This window comes from Aureobasidium subglaciale (genome assembly GCF_000721755.1).
Source record: "Aureobasidium subglaciale EXF-2481 unplaced genomic scaffold scaffold_1, whole genome shotgun sequence".
NCBI classification, from domain to species: Eukaryota; Fungi; Ascomycota; class Dothideomycetes; order Dothideales; family Saccotheciaceae; genus Aureobasidium; species Aureobasidium subglaciale.
The window spans coordinates 1,041,083-1,056,410 of record NW_013566994.1 but is presented as its reverse complement, the minus strand read 5'-3'; the positions used below and the strand labels follow the sequence as shown (position 1 = coordinate 1,056,410).

The 15,328-nt window shown below is 51.0% G+C and overlaps 6 protein-coding genes across 6 annotated transcripts; 2 read left to right on the top strand and 4 right to left on the bottom strand.

Annotated features, from left to right (window-relative positions):
* Window positions 1-908: 908 nt before the first annotated feature.
* AUEXF2481DRAFT_192160 (uncharacterized protein) lies at window positions 909-2,559 on the bottom strand. The gene is made up of 4 exons (XM_013492996.1): window positions 2,251-2,559; window positions 2,027-2,200; window positions 1,050-1,975; window positions 909-997 (listed from the first exon to the last, which is right to left on the bottom strand). The coding sequence occupies exons 2-4, from the start codon at window positions 2,131-2,133 to the stop codon at window positions 969-971; spliced, it is 1,062 nt and encodes a 353-aa protein (XP_013348450.1). The 5' UTR covers window positions 2,134-2,200; window positions 2,251-2,559; the 3' UTR covers window positions 909-968.
* A 376-nt stretch (window positions 2,560-2,935) lies between these two features.
* On the bottom strand, window positions 2,936-6,704 carry AUEXF2481DRAFT_61561 (glycosyltransferase family 1 protein; the record flags this gene model as incomplete). Its single annotated transcript, XM_013492805.1, has 5 exons — window positions 2,936-4,174; window positions 4,226-4,539; window positions 4,589-4,910; window positions 4,959-6,026; window positions 6,075-6,704. 5 exons carry the CDS (start codon window positions 6,702-6,704, stop codon window positions 2,936-2,938), a joined length of 3,573 nt encoding a protein of 1,190 aa, XP_013348259.1.
* Window positions 6,705-7,844: 1,140 nt separating this feature from the next.
* Window positions 7,845-9,153, bottom strand: AUEXF2481DRAFT_1209 (uncharacterized protein; the record flags this gene model as incomplete). Its single annotated transcript, XM_013492452.1, has 3 exons — window positions 7,845-8,791; window positions 8,842-8,995; window positions 9,052-9,153. The coding sequence occupies 3 exons, from the start codon at window positions 9,151-9,153 to the stop codon at window positions 7,845-7,847; spliced, it is 1,203 nt and encodes a 400-aa protein (XP_013347906.1).
* Window positions 9,154-10,320: 1,167 nt separating this feature from the next.
* AUEXF2481DRAFT_25606 (uncharacterized protein) lies at window positions 10,321-11,378 on the top strand (the record flags this gene model as incomplete). The annotated part of the gene is made up of 3 exons (XM_013492579.1): window positions 10,321-10,419; window positions 10,469-10,712; window positions 10,765-11,378. 3 exons carry the CDS (start codon window positions 10,321-10,323, stop codon window positions 11,376-11,378), a joined length of 957 nt encoding a protein of 318 aa, XP_013348033.1.
* A 340-nt stretch (window positions 11,379-11,718) lies between these two features.
* AUEXF2481DRAFT_193392 (uncharacterized protein) lies at window positions 11,719-12,883 on the top strand. Its single transcript, XM_013492995.1, has 2 exons — window positions 11,719-12,051; window positions 12,102-12,883. Exon 2 carries the CDS (start codon window positions 12,108-12,110, stop codon window positions 12,705-12,707), a length of 600 nt encoding a protein of 199 aa, XP_013348449.1. The 5' UTR covers window positions 11,719-12,051; window positions 12,102-12,107; the 3' UTR covers window positions 12,708-12,883.
* AUEXF2481DRAFT_61757 (uncharacterized protein) lies at window positions 12,691-14,172 on the bottom strand (the record flags this gene model as incomplete). The annotated part of the gene is made up of 3 exons (XM_013492824.1): window positions 12,691-13,529; window positions 13,587-13,868; window positions 13,980-14,172. The coding sequence occupies 3 exons, from the start codon at window positions 14,170-14,172 to the stop codon at window positions 12,691-12,693; spliced, it is 1,314 nt and encodes a 437-aa protein (XP_013348278.1).
* Window positions 14,173-15,328: the final 1,156 nt, after the last annotated feature.

Here is a 15,328-nt window from a genome sequence, read left to right as displayed (position 1 = left end):
CAGGGTCGTACCGTCAGACTCACGACTCGGTCAAAATTGCATCATAAATTTTGTATAGGAAGCAACCACAAATAATCTTGGAGATTGTGAAATGCTTTTTATCATTGGGATCTTTCTATTCCGCTGTACTGATGATCTTACTTCTGGGATACGCTTGCTGATGCCAACAAAGGAGATTGTGTAGAAGGTAGAAAAGAAGAAGAAGAAGAAGCAGAAGTAACGCCCACCAAATGTTGTGACACCTTCCTTTTCAAAAGAGACATTTGTGATGAGAAAACAAAGAGACATGCTCGAACCGCAATCTATATCTCTTGCGAGATGAATAGTTGCGACAAGAAACAGAAAAGCAGTTCATATCATTCAAGTCTTCCAAATCTCTTCATCTCTAGCTTGTTTTTGTGTTTTTGTGTTTGCCGCTTCTGTGTCACAAGAGCCAACGCTGTGTGGTCTGGTCCCATGGCGTTCTCTCGCCCGATGCCTTTCTGGTTGGACTGGCGTCGGAGGCAGGAGCTGTAGGCTGGGATTGCTGCTTGTCGTCTCCATTGTTGGGCGAGCCTCTCATTGAGTTGAAAAACCTCTTCATGGTGGGCATACCTCTGAACTGAGGGGCCCACGATGCTGCTGTCTCGGGCGAAGTGGTGGTTCGTGGAGTATGGACAGAAGGACGAGATGTGCTGTCGGTGTCTTGCGAAAGAGTGCTTGCAGCAGAGTCAGGAATGTGTGGGTCGGGTTCAGTCGCAGAAATCGAGGAAGGAGGAGGCGGGTCGGCGGGAGGACAGCAGCTGATGATGGAGATGTCGTTTCGTTTAGGCTTGTCGAGAGTGCGGTCGCTGTAGAAGGACGTAGGTTAGTGATCCGCCTCGGAAGCTTTGTGGACAGTGCTAAGTAGTACTTTTAAATGGTAAGAGATATATGGCAAGAGATAAGAAAAATAGATCCAGAAGACGGAGCAGTTCGCAGCTTTGGTATTACCGCATGATCTCTTCGAAGATGAGCTCTGTTCGGTCACTGTTAGCAAGACTCCATACGTGAACTGAATGCGATCTTACGCTTGAGCTGCTCTTTGGTGAGATTGTCCTTGTTCTTATCAAAGTCGAAAAACTCTTCGGGGATGGCGTCGGCGGTAGGCTCGTCTTCGGGGTCGTGGTAGGGTTCAAGGTAAGGGTGTCTCAGAGCTTCCTCAACCGTGATGCGCTTAGCAGGGTTGAAGGCGAGAAGCTTGTCGAGCAGGTCGAGAGCGAGATCCGATGTCTTGGGGAACATGGCCTTCCACGGGATCTTCTTCTTGAAGGGCAAGCTGCGAATGTACTCGCGGGCACGACGCGACTTGATGCCGTAGTAGTCCTCCATGGTGGGAGTGCCCAGAACGTCAAGAATGAGAGTGAGTTGGTGGTGGTAGTCCTTGCCGGGGAACAAGGGCTTGCCGCTCAGCATCTCTGCGAGGATACAGCCAACCGACCAGACGTCAATAGCCTTGGTGTACTCCTTGAAAGTGAGCATGATCTCAGGCGCGCGGTACCAGCGAGTGGCGACGTATTCAGTCATGAAGCCCTGGTTGTCTTCGGTCGAAGCAGCCGAACGGGCGAGACCGAAATCGCAGACCTTGAGGTCGCAGTTTGCATTGAGCAGCAGGTTGGAAGGCTTGAGGTCGCGGTGCAGCACGTTGGCCGAGTGCATGGCCTTGAGGGCGCGGAGAGTCTGGTAGATGAAGTACTGGCAGTGGTCATCGGACAGCTCCTGTGTACGGATGACGCGGTGCATGTCGGTCTCCATGAGTTCTTGGATGAGGTAGACCTCGGTGAAGGTATCATAACTGCGCGGCTTCTGGATGTCGAGGATGGAGATGATGTTTTCGTGGTTGAAGTAGCGGAGGAGCTTCATCTCACGCAACGTGCGCAGACAGAACATGGAGTGGTCGAAGGGTGTGATCTTCTTGATGGCTACCTTTTGGCCCGATGGCTTGTGCAGTGCAGAGCTGAGATGGTCAGTCAATGTTCATGTGTCGCATGACCAATGGATCGCTTACCATACGACACCATAGGCGCCCTCGCCCACTACATCCTGAATGTCATACTGCTCCGACACGTTGAAGGAGATCTTGCGGGATCCGCTCTGGGGAGCTGCGCGCGACATGAATGCGAGCTAGCTGACGATAGGGCTGTCGGTGGAAAGTACGATGATGGAAGGAAGGTGCGAATCACTTCAACATGGTCAGCCGAGGAATGTTGCCGACTGCATTCCTTCACTCACCAAAGATGTCACTTGAGTGGCCGTTTTGAGAGAGGGTGAAGCGGAAAGAGGGTCCAGCCGTTCTTTCTTTCTGGGGAGATGCCTATCTTTGTCGTGTGTTTGATTGTGCGTGTCTTGTATTCAGCTCCGGTCTCTGCTTGTGTCCCTTTTGGCTTGATAGTAAGAAAGACAGGCCGCTCAACGAGAAGGTCGATTGCAAGAGCCTTGTCGACCCATGGCGGGGCACGCAGTGTAGCAGCCCAAAGCACAGTCCCGCAAATACGCGCCTGTTTCCGATCCCTCCAGACCCGCCTATTGGCCCAAAACAGCCAACGCTACTGACTTCTGAAATTAAGTCCTTCCCGTCCCCTTTGTCGCAGCCAACTCGATGAAACAGTGGTCTCGTCTATATTGATACACTTCGCTGTCCATCACATCCTTACCCGCAACTCCCGACCAACCGTTCCAACGTCTATCGATTGCTTGCATACACAGTCTCAAAATCTCATCAGCCGTACTCGTTTGTATTTCTATTCGATGATTCTTGTCCATCTATAACACAAAAGGAGATTGCCTTCAGCCTCCGTATAAGCGCCATGCTGCATGAATCCATCAAATCAAACTCCTTGACCATCGCAATCCCAAATAGTCATCATCTTGTCATGTTGTCTTGTCGAATGTCATTTTTCACATAATCCCGAAACCTTCAAGTCCTGAGCGGGAGATAGCTCAATCCCAACTTACCCTTCCCCTTAGCAGCTAATGAGGGTGATTGTGGCTGCATCATGGCTGTCGGGCTTGTCGCCTCCGGGTCGCTGTCGTTCTCAACCAACGTCCAGCTATCTTCCACCTCTACTTCCTCCTCGTCCTCGGCGTCTGTATCGCCCTGTGCCGCTCTGGCTACGCGCTGCTGAACTAACGTCTTTGCGTACTCCATGTCGCGATAGATGGCCTTGATGACGTTGCCGACACCGTCCTCAGATCGAATCTGTTCTCCGAGTTTCCTGGCCTTCTCAATCATTCTTGAGTCGTGTGTCGCAATCCATATTGCTTTGCCCAATGCATTCTCAGTGAGCTTTAACACTTTCTGACCAACACCGAGGTCTTGCACTTTACTGCCAAAGAAGAACTGGTCGCCAAAGAAGGGTTTGATGATGGTCGGGATGCCAGCGCGCAGACTCGCTCCGGTCGTTCCTGCTCCTCCATGGTGAACAGCAGCATCGACTTGTCGGAATAACCAATCATGGGGAGCAGATGCGATTTGGAACATGAAGTCCGGTAGCGGGACCTCTAGCGCTCTGGCGTCCTTCTTGTCCATGCGGTCAGACCAACCCTTCGAGAGGATGCACCGGACATCAGCCTTCTTAACCGCAGCGATGATGTCCAGAGTGAGCTGTTTTGGATCGGGAACGACGACCGAGCCGAAGCCAATATATACAAGCTTCGCTTTGTCTGCGCGTGCCTTCTTGATGAAGCCCAGAAGCTCTTTTTGTGGTGTGAAACCTTCTGCCTCATCAAGAAACCAGTACCCTGTGACTCGGATCCATTCACCGAAGTCGAGCGGCGGCGTGACCACAGAGGGAGAGAAGTTGTAGAAAAATGGGACCTTATCCTGCTGCATCTTCTCCATATTGGTAGGCTTTAGTCCAAGGTCTTCTTTGCGCCACTTGTTGATTGTACTCGACGTGGCTTTCCAGAATATGTTGTCGAAAACAATATAGGTCATGTAGTTGTAGGCGCCACCCATTCTATTATTCTGCATACCAAATGCGTGTGGGTAGGCGCGAGTCCTTGTCCAGGGCATCGTGAAGGCTCTGAAGTAAGGTATATCAAGAGCTTCCGCAATGTGGATACCTGCCATCGCAGAAGGGCTCTCGATCAACAAGTCACAGTCTTGACAGGCAGCCCAAGCTGTCTTGAGAAGACCTCTGACGAAAGGCCAGAACTAGAACTGTCAGTCAATGCCGCGTCTAAGCAACGATGGTACTGTACACACCTTCTGATTGGTCTCATAGAGGAAAGACGGGGTAAACATGCCATGATCAACGCAAAGGGCCATCAACTCCGCTGGATTTCCTTCTACAGGCGCGAAATCAATGCCGTGACTGCGTACCCAGTCTCCGAACTCAGCATGAGAAGCAATCTTTGGTCTGTGTCCTTCAGCAAGTAGACCCTTGCAAAGAGCTATATATGGCTGCACATCTCCTCGAGAACCAATGGTCAAACAGGTGATTCGAAGTGACTCCTGTGGCTTGAAGTCCAGAACAGACGCCGCTGGATCGTCGAAAAAGATAGCCGGAGAGTCTTGTTCTGCTTGTGTCAGAGAGGAAGATGAGCATAGAAGAATTGATCAACTCACCTGATTGGTCAATGTCGCGATGGGGCTGGAACTCGACTCCGCCCTGATCACCTTGTCGAGCCTCTTGTAGTAACAAGTTCTCCGCTGCAGCAGCTTCGGCATCTCGCTTCTCGTCTTCCGTAAGCAGAACGGACTCTTGAGAGAACTCTAACGCATTCAGCGAGCGCAACAGAGTGACAGTGCAGTCATCTCGCAGGTCTTGCGATCCGAACTCAAAGAAGATTTCTTCATGACCCCGGATCACAACAACCATACCCGAGTACCCGAAGCGAAATCCTCTTTCTTTGTCAACATCCATGATGTCTTTGAATGGGACAACGAGCTAGTCGAAGTTAGCAAGAGCTCGATCATGCATGTCGTTGAGGCGTACCTTTGTCCAGTTTCCAGGCATAAAGCTACGGAAACATAGTCTTGTGCTGCCGACATAAAGCTTACCATACAGCGGCAAGACTCTATGAAAGAAGCCAAAGAACGTCGCCACGAGCTTCTCTGAGTCTGGTAGAGCGAAGTGGCTTCGGAAGCTCTTTTCAGCTTCACGCACCGTCATCTCATCCTCAGAATCCTGGACCTCTTCTCCAGGTACCAGCTCGTCTGCTTCGGCGTAGTGCTTCCTTCCACCAGCGATCATCCCCGAGAACTTGTCATAGTACTCTAATGGTGAGCTCCCAAACAGACCGCTGACACGTTTGCCAGAATTGTACAAAAAGCCCGAGGCACGTTGAATCGGAACAGCCCCGACCTTCATCAAGCCACCGAGAGTCGAGGAGTCTGACTGATGCATATCTTGCACCTGCGAATTCGGGATGCTCTTTACGAAAGGCTTAGCTTCAGGTTCGTTGCTGGGTCTTTTCGCCGAAGCAGACGAAACATTTGTCTGAGCGCTGGTCGATGCAGTGTGCAACGCGGCGTGATCTGTGTCGTGCTTGCCAATGGTTGGCTTGTGGAACATGACGCTTCCGCTCAGTATGTGGCTACCCGAAGCATCGGTTCCAGTCGCGGATTCCGACATTTCGCTGTCGTTACCTTGATCAGAAGACGACATATACGACTCTGATGGGTCCCGTGTGGCCTTGCCCCAATTCCTCTGTTTTCGACTGCCTTCCTGTATTGCAGAATGTTTGACATATCTCTCTTCCTTAGCCTGAGTTAGGTCGAGAGTAGAGTGTTCCAATTCACTACTCGAGCGAGCGCTTTTGGTGGCAAGTCCGGAAGCGGGAGAGAGAGTTGCCATGACATTCTCATGAATGCCTCCCGGAGCCGGGCTCGTAGAAGACAATCGGGATCTTCTTCCATGTGTCGATGAAGGGCGACGATCTGACTTGGTGAGGACAGGCGAAACGGGACGGCTTGATAGCACCCGTTGCGCGCTTGTCTCTTGAGTCAGGCTTCGTAATACGCGAAGTGCTTCGTCACCAAAACCGAAGAAAGAGAAAAAATACTACACAATGGTCAGTCACGACTAAAGCAAGCCACAAACAGCACTTACCTCGTCAACGGCAAACGTCTCGTCGTTGTCAATGACCCGGATTTTGATGGTATCGGCGAAGTCAGGGTAGCTGCTCTCTTCAATATCCACCACGTTGTCGACTGGCAGGCAGATCTTGACGCTATCGCTGTTGTTGCGTGCTCGAAATATGACCTTTTGTATTTGTTTGACCCATTCCGCGGCACTCGAAGCAGTCTCCGCTCTGAAGTGGTAGGTTTTGGCGTCTGTCACAACACAAAAAGAAGAGCTCTCCTGATCCTTGCCTTGAGTGGTTGTAACTTCTGCCGACACGCCGTAACGCAGATCTATAACATCTCGTGGGGAAAATGGAGTCAAAGGGTCCTTGTAGTAGGACAAGACATCGCCCTTGAGTACGAACCAGTACTTCTTGTAACGCGGATTGCGCTGACCGCGTTTGGTCAAATATCCAGACTTGGTAGTCACACCAGTCTTCTTCTGCAGATAAGCATAGAAGCAGATGTGACGTTGGGTGATGTATATGTAGCCTTGCAAAAGGACACTTTGTAGGTACCAGCAGGGATATTTTGCAACGACCTTCTCGGCCTCGTCGAATTCGAAGATGTCTTTCAGAGCATCAGGTAGGGCGACTTGGGAGGTACTTGACGACATGTCGGGGACGGGACTCGGTTTCCTGCTGGCGGGTTTCTTGATGGTCGACTGCGATGACTCTAGGTCAGCTCTCGCATGGTGGCCCTGGTCGGGCGAAATGTCCGGTTTCGAGAAACGAGGAGGAGTTGTGGTTGCGAAGGTAGTCTTGGGGGCAGATCGCAGACCGGGTAGAGACTGGACCAGGTTGTTGTCGGCTACCCTCTTGAGGTTGTTATTACGGGAGAGCGGGCTGTGCCGCAGCGGGAGTGTTGGACCCATGGTAGACCTGTTGAACCTCGTCGGAGGAGTCGTGTCGTCGCTGTCGCTGTCAGCCTCTTGCAGCATGGAGCGCATAGTGTTGGCCTTTGATTGAGTTGCGGCGATGATTCCAAAGACGCTCTGGTGCATCATGGCCATGTCGATGATTTGTGCTCTGTCCACCTCCCGATCTTGGTCTTCATCGACATCATCGTCGAAGCGGAAACGCTCGGGCAGCTCCATCGACACTCGTCGGCGAGCTTGCGGGGTATTGCGGCGGGTCGACATGATGACTGAGAATTTGGGAATGCAGAGCAGCAACAGGCGAGGCTAAGTCGGCCTGTTTCCTGATGCAACAACGTGGTCGAGGCACGAGGGTAGATGAACCACTGGGATGCTGCACGCGCCCCTCGAACTTGCTGCTTAATCCAGGGTCCAGGCTTGTGACAGGCTGCTGACAGTAGAAGATGGAATAATGTCTTTGTCCGGTCAAGCATCACTCTATGCGCTGCTATATCTCGACACTACATGTTGTGCATCGAGATCAGATTGTACTGCACTGGAGCCTCAGAAAGCCCGTAGTTGTCCGATCTGCACCTTGATAGGCCGCAGATTACTGCGACCACCCTTGTGGCCACCTGAAGCCTCCCCGCAATCTGCACCTCGCACGTGATGTCACGTCATGATCACTGAAACAATCGTCAACCACCTGCAACAATGACAACAGGGAAATTGGAGTAAGGTAAAGCTTGATATAAAATATTAATACAGAAAGTATGATGAAACTACCACTTGCATCTCTGTGACAGTCATGCCGACAAGCTACGAATCGATTACAATCACTACCCAAGCAACGCTGATGCGATAATCCGCCTCAGATTCTTCTTCATACGACTTAGGCAATTAAGCCTTGGCCTTGGCAAGGCCGACGCTGTTGCTGCCGAGGTCGTAGACAGAGTAGTATCTGCGGAGGAAAGCGTCTCCGAGAATGGCGAGGGGGCCAGCTGGCTCAGGGATGTCAAAGCCCATGAAAGATGAGATACACGAACCCTGGACCTCAAGGATGTAGTCATAGGGAGTGATGGTGAAGTTATAGCCGGTCAGGGTGAAGCTGAGGTCAGGGAGCGAATCACGCTTGCTGCACTCAACGGTGTACTGGCCGTTGTAGCCCTTCTTAGCACCAATCTGCGAGTTCAGCAGCTCAGCAATGGCGCTGGGGAGGGCAATGAGCGAAGTTCCGGTGTCGAGGATGGCACCCATGTTGTCGAACTCGGCAGTCTCCTTGCCAAAGGAGATGGCGTCAAGGTCAACCTCCCAGTAGGCCTTGCGTCTCAGAGGGAGCTTGGTGAGCTCACCAGTGTAGTGGTCCTTGTTGATACCACCGAAGATGGCCTCGGACTCGGCCTCCTTGTCGTTGGTGTCGCTGAGGTAGAAGGCGAAGACAGGGTCGTCGAGCAGGCCCTGGTCAATCATGGAGTAGAAAGGAGGAGGAATCTTGTTGACACTGATGGTGTCGTATCCGAGACCCAGGATACCGTCGAAGCGGCCGAAGGCGAAAGCCAAACCGGGCTCCTCAGTAGTTTCACCAAAGAGCTGGTTCTTGATCTTGATGTCACCAATCTGGACAGTGTCCTGGGAGATGTAACCCTTGACGGCACCCGAACCATACTGGATGGCAAATTCGGAACCGTTCTTCTTGTATGATGAGGAGTCACTGTGGCTGTACTTGTTGTGGAGGTAGCAAGCGATGGATCCACAGTCGGAGGAAGGAATCCACAGGTTGGAGCTGCCGGTGTCGAGGACGACCTTGAACTCTTGAGGAGGGTTTCCGATGGCGATCTCGGAGAAGTCTACAAGGTTGTTAGCATACAGTCTGAGCAGAATAAGGCGTGGGACGTACACTGAGCGTTCAAGAAGTTGCTGACGGCAACGGGGTGGCCAGCCTCAGCGTGCATAGAGGTCTCCTTGAACATCTCGTCGGCGTGTTTCTGGGGGCGAACACCCATGTACTTTTGGCCGAGAGCCTGCATGTGGTCACCGATGTTGTGAGCCTCCTATGATGGCTGTCAGTCGACTGCATGGTTAGATAGCTGAACATGACGCCACTCACAAGCTGCTCCGAGAGAGGGACCTTCTTGAGCTTCATCTTGTGGACACCAGCCGAAGCCGAGCCAAACAGCGCACCGGCTGCAATGAGAGAACTGCCCTTCATCTTGATGTTTCTGTGGGGATGTGTTTGAGGGAATGAAAGGTGTGGGTAGATGGAGGAAGACTGTGGAGGGCGGATGGACAGGTAGTCGATAGAGAGCTCGGTCGGACCAAGACGGTGGTGGCTGCGCCGGTACTCCCCTCTTGATTCGCTGTCCGGGGCGAGCACGGGCGCGGGCAAGCCTCAAACTACGTCACCAACATTTAGGCAGCCGCAAAGAGACACCCATCGCACCATTCCTCGGCGCGAACGTCAATATTTGCAATTGATTTATTGAACGGTATTGGCTAGACTTTCTGCCTCTTGGTTTTATCCATTTATACACAGCGCACACCGAAAGTGTAAAGGCTCAGCATGAGTTTACAAGAAGCTGGGCGTCGCATTATGGCCGACTCGTGTACCTTGCATGATGGCTGGATTGATCCCGCGTCCTTCGTTTCCCGGGCGCCAGTGCATCACCTGCTGCGAACAGTAACACTGGGCAACCACACATCACGCACATCCATCACCTGCACCTCGATATACCCCGAGTGGAGAAACTTGCCAAAGTGTCCAAGTCAGAGCCTCCCAGCCACCATGTTGCTTCACAATTGATGTTTGCTGGAAGGCACAGAAATATTGCCAAGTCTGCAGGCGCTCGCGTGATCTATGAAGCATAACTATTCACGTCTCCAGTGACACCTCTCGAACAGACCGCAGAACCTGGTGATGTACATCGTATGCAACTCGGATCTGTTGTACTCAGTTGAAACCAGCTCAAGGATATTGATTAAATGTATTGGTGAAAATAATGGAGAAGCACATTGCGAATTCGAACCTCCAAGCAGTTTGGCGGCGCCATGAAGCCGATTCTGGATACGAAGAATACGTGACTCACCGCAACTCCCAAGCTCATCTCCTATCACGGTCAAACATATTCACACTTTTCACAAGACCACCAGTCAGCTGTACTGAGCAAAGTGCAGTTGAAAATCAACTAAAACTATGTAGGTCTTTCGGTCTCTTTGTGTCGCGTTCTGTATGGAGTATGTGGGGGACGCGCGAGCAAGTGAACGCTGGCAAAAGGTCGTCGGATGCTCGCCATGGAGGCGGCTCACAAACCTCTACCAGCATCATAGCATTCGCAGGACATGGAGTCCAAATCCGATCTGACTATCGCTTAGATATACCATGGCTACTTCTTACACCTTCGAGGATCTTTCTGGTCCCACACCAACTGTATCCGACAATCCGTATGATGGTTTGATAGAGGCTTGCCACGACAATGCAGTATGAATGCTCTGATCTATTCTCAATTGTGACGTCTGACAATGTCTAGGCTGAGATTCAGGCCCGCTATGAAACACATCGTAGCAACCGAGGTGCACAGCAAAAGGAGAAACTCTCATCTCCAGATTTCACAGGAGTCACCGTCGACACCATCCTCGCAAGGTTGGAAGACCAGACCATTGAACCTGGTTTTGCAGACCCGAGAAACTGCCTTGTGTTTTGGGCTCGTCCTCCGCCACATGTCAAGTCTGTCATTGCAGAAGTGCAAAAGCGACTCAAAGCAGTCGCGCCCAGTAAGCTCTTGCTGAGACTATAGTTGGCAACACAGCCCGCTGACTATTGAAGAACTTTGGGTTATGCCACAAGACAGTCTGCACATGACTGCTCTGGAGATCACCCACTCTCTGACTGCACCTGAGATTGACGAACTCGTCGAGCAAGTCCGTCCCGGAATACCTTCCATCACGGACTATACCTACTCGCACCGAGCTCGCGTGGTGAAGCCTTCGATCTCCTATGATGCACAAGCTTTCGCCCTGTCATTCCTTCCTGCTGCTGGCGAATCGTGTGCAGCAGATTTCTCTCGCAAACCCGAGGATGACGACTACACGTACCACCACTTGCGACGCGATCTGTACGCTTTGACTTCTGCCACTGGTATCAAAGTCGCAAGCAGATATGTTGTACCCTCGGCTCACTTGACCATCGGTCGCTTCATCACCACCTCAGACACCGAGACTGCAAACGGCAAGGTCGATCAAGCACGTATGCAGGAGATTGTCAAGACGGTCGACGACATCAACGAATGGCTCAAGTCCGAGTTCTGGCCTGTACAGGGTAAGGATATCAAGGCTGGTGGTGAGTGGATTATTGGTGAAGGAAAGGGCCTTGACAGCCGTAAGGGTCCTCTTTGGTATGGCTCTGGTGGTGAGACCATCAGGCTGGGTAAGGGCTTCTGAGCTGTAGAATTCTGAGTTTTCGGGTCCGGTTCCATCATCATCTACTACACTGCAATAGAGGGCCCTGCACCTAAGAATTGTACTCACAAATATCCAAGATCGATCGTCGCCTTCCAATGACCTTGAATATCAAGATACACAATGCAGCACTCACAATCACTCTCAGACATCATTCAGTTCTCTTACCTATATATACCGGACCATTAACCAACTCCTTAACCCCCGGGCTCTTGGCTCTGTGGTATAACAGCTGCTACAGTGCCATTGCCCGGGCCCACGGCAACTATGCCGGGACTTCAACGTGTTAGACTCCTGGCATGGCCCAATCAACTTGCGCCCTTGGGCCCTCTTTTCCCTCCCTCCCTCCCTCCTCCTCCTTCCTTCAAAATTAAATCAAGCGTGCGATTTGTTCTGTCCACCGCAAGGGGGACAGTTTGTTTGCCGAATTTGGCAGATGTTTGTTTCTTGATCTTTTATGAATCACTTCTGCTTGCTATGGTTGTCTTTGCTGGGGCAACCAAGTAGCCGTGATGCTGTCTTTGTTGTGCAGGTCGGTATGAAAGATGGAAAGAGTCTTGTCGAGAAGTAAATTTGCTTTGTGTCGCGAGACCAGTATGCCTTGCCTCCACCACTCGAGATTCCGGCTTGATGAAGACAGTATGGAAGTAAGACAGTACGTAACTTCTGATGTTGGAAGGTCCCAGCCTTAATAATCATCAGTAGACACGCATGACTCAGTCTCCTTCTATATCCTCACATTCCATACCACGTTCCCCCTCCAGCACCGTTATTCAAAAGTCTACGCACGTAGCTAGCATCCTCAAAGATCTAGTAGTTTCTGACCATATACTAACAAAACGCACGCTAGATATCCCAGTACTCTACGACACAGCCAAATATACACCTCTTTCCCAAAGCAGTACTAACTGCGAGGTTCCCGAATCCCGGAAACATGGCCTGACTCTTAAAGCACGTAAAGCCGCCCCCCCCCCAAAGAGTAATGGAACGTCAAACCAAGCCTTTTTCCCCAAGAAAATCGATCGTGGGACATGGCAAAAAGGGCTCATCTTGCATTGTGGTTCGGAGGGTGAGCCTATGGTACTTTTTCTAATAGCTGCAGTACATCTTTCGGCCATTAGGGTAATGCTTGGGATATACGAATGTCTGCATGCCGAGGACGAGTATGATTCGTATTCACACTTGCTTACAAAAGAGTCTCTAAGAGTTGGAAAAAGGCAAGAGAACATGGGAAGTGAAAGTGATATTGTCATCAAGGTCATAAGAAAGAAACATCATAGCCACAACAAAGGTTCTATACCTTTGCTGTAAGCTTAGCCCCAGCCAACACGATCCTCGCTGCCAGAATCGTACAAGCACCCGCCAAAGCCATGATGCCTCCAAAGATCTGGAGACCGGTATACGCGCCATCCCATCGTGTAATCAGCGCTCCTCCGATAGGGTTACTGCACAGTGCTGCAAAAGAGATGATGGCAAACACCGTTCCATTTCTCACTCCAATCTCCCTGACATCAGAGATCTGGGCAACTAGAGAAGGAGCGAGGGAGACGAAGGATCCACTACCGAAACCATACAGAGCGGCAAAAATGATAATGGGAGCGTTTGAGGCAGCGGGGAGCCAGAGAGCGAGGACGAGAATACCGGCAAAGGCCATCATGATGGTCATGACATTGTAGCGGCCGATCTTGTCGGCTGCGACTCCAGGTAACACACGGCCGAAGAAGGAAGCGCCATTCAAGATCGGAATCAGATACTCGGCGAGCCTGGATGACATGCCCAAAGTCTCTGCTTGGAGAATGATATAGTTGATCGGCAAGAACATGGCGAAGAAGAAGAAGAAACTTCCGAGCACGGTGAGCAGGTATGGTGTCTCCTTGAGTGGGCGGATGAAGTGCATGATGTGGAAGGGCTTGGGTCGAGGAGGAAGGCGCGATCTTACGGTAACGTTGGCGACGACCATGAGGGCGAGGATGAGGAACCCACAGACGCGCATGGTCCAGCCAAATCCAATTCTAGGGATCAATCTGTTGACCATGATTGGGAAGATGACACCGCCTGTTGAGGATCCGGCGGCCATGATGCCAAAGGCAGCGGCACGTTTCTTGAAGAACCAGGTAGGCATTACACTCATTGCTATTGAGCATGTTAGCAAGATGAGATGCATGAGTAACGAGGGTCGAGGTTGCATACCTGGATAGAAGCACATGCTTGCTCCAGCAGCACTACAAATGCCTTGAGACAGCATGATCTGGTAGTAGTCTGAAGCAAGACTCGCCATCATGATACCAAAGACATGGAGGCAAGTTCCTGTAAGCAAGATGTATCTAGGACCGTAACAGTCGAAGAAGTAGCCAATGAATGGTCCCAAGAAGAACATCAAAAAAGTCTCCATAGATGGGATCCATGATACTGTACTCGGGCTGTAACCTTGTAGTTGATGTGTCTCATAGTATTCTTGGAAGACTCCGATACCTACGATGGATATCAGTCAAGGTCTGACAGAAGATCTCAAAGGCACAGCGGGCAGAGAAACAACGATGGATCGTATAGTATTGATCCACAAGAAGGGAAACAGCGACTCACAATTGATCCACCCGAAACTGCAAAACATGCAGCAGAATGCACCCAAAACGACCAACCATGCATCAAACCCACCATCAGGATTCTCTCTTGGGTCGAAAGCCGGCGGCGGTGCAGCAGCAGCAAGTCGTTGTCCATCACTTCCCAGTGTGGGTCTTTCGGCCGTAGCAACTCCTCCCTTCTCCTCATCAAACATGCCGTCTTTGCCAACTCGATCCGTCCGCAGCAAATCTGGCGCCGAACCCATGATTGTGTCCTGTAGAGAAGAGTGCGAAGACTGCGACCCAAGACTGCGTTGTTTCTCTGCCATTATTGTCGTCGGCTATGTCTCGATTCGACGAGACCCGGGCAGCGGGAAATCGCCAAAAGTATAATTCGATGATTAGGGAAGTTTAAAGAAAGATGCCCAGTCGTCGTCTTCTTGATTAGGATAAAGGTGAATGATGGTAGAGTAGTGAAGATGAAGAAACACTTCTCGCAATCAACACAGCAAAGAGAGAAGGGAAGGCGCTCGAGGGTCAAGACGAACCTACGATATTATACCTTAGCTGACACGAATTAAGAAAGATCTTCACCACGAAACAAACCCAGCTGTCCGGGCGTAGGCTGCATGCACATCTGCGTTATCAAACGCATCACACCTCTCGGCCGAGTGCTTATTGAACATGCGCTCTCAGTTGGTATGTAGCTCTCCTCCCCTTACTCGTCCGTAAATTGGAAAAAGCGTTTGTCCAAAGCAAGCAACGCGGACGTCGCTCTCGGGCACTCCGAACATGCCGTCGATCCTTTTCCTTACGGCAGTCTCAAACTCTGCCCGTCTTTTGCACATGATTGCGTCGAGATCAGCGAGATGGCCTTCTCGATTCGAATCAACGACTTTGTTTCTTCCCCTTCTTCGTCGAGTTGTTTCCGCACGTAAGTGTGGAGAGCAGAGAGGGCGACGCGGCACAGGAGTTCGCTCCGAACGAGGTTTATCTCCGCGTCCTTTGATTTCGTATGAGCATGGCCGTTGCGGATCACATCACATCTTTACCTGCTGGGGTTTGGTGGGTCTTTATCAGGCTCACGGGAGAAGGAAAGACGTTGCTTGTACAGATGCTTGGTTAAGAGGGTAAAAGAGAAAAGTGGATCATCTGTCCATACGAGTTTCGTAAATGTTGTAGCGAGCTGATGACGAGAAGCATATATATCCCTGTCCTCGTATTCCCAAAAGTGCCGTGCTATGCGCAAAGTGTAGAGAGAAGAAACCCACAACGTCCATGCAGTGTCATAAACATAATGTACCTGTGGTGACAGGACCGAAGACAATAACATCGGTCGCTGATAATCACCCATCTGAACTCCATCTACCA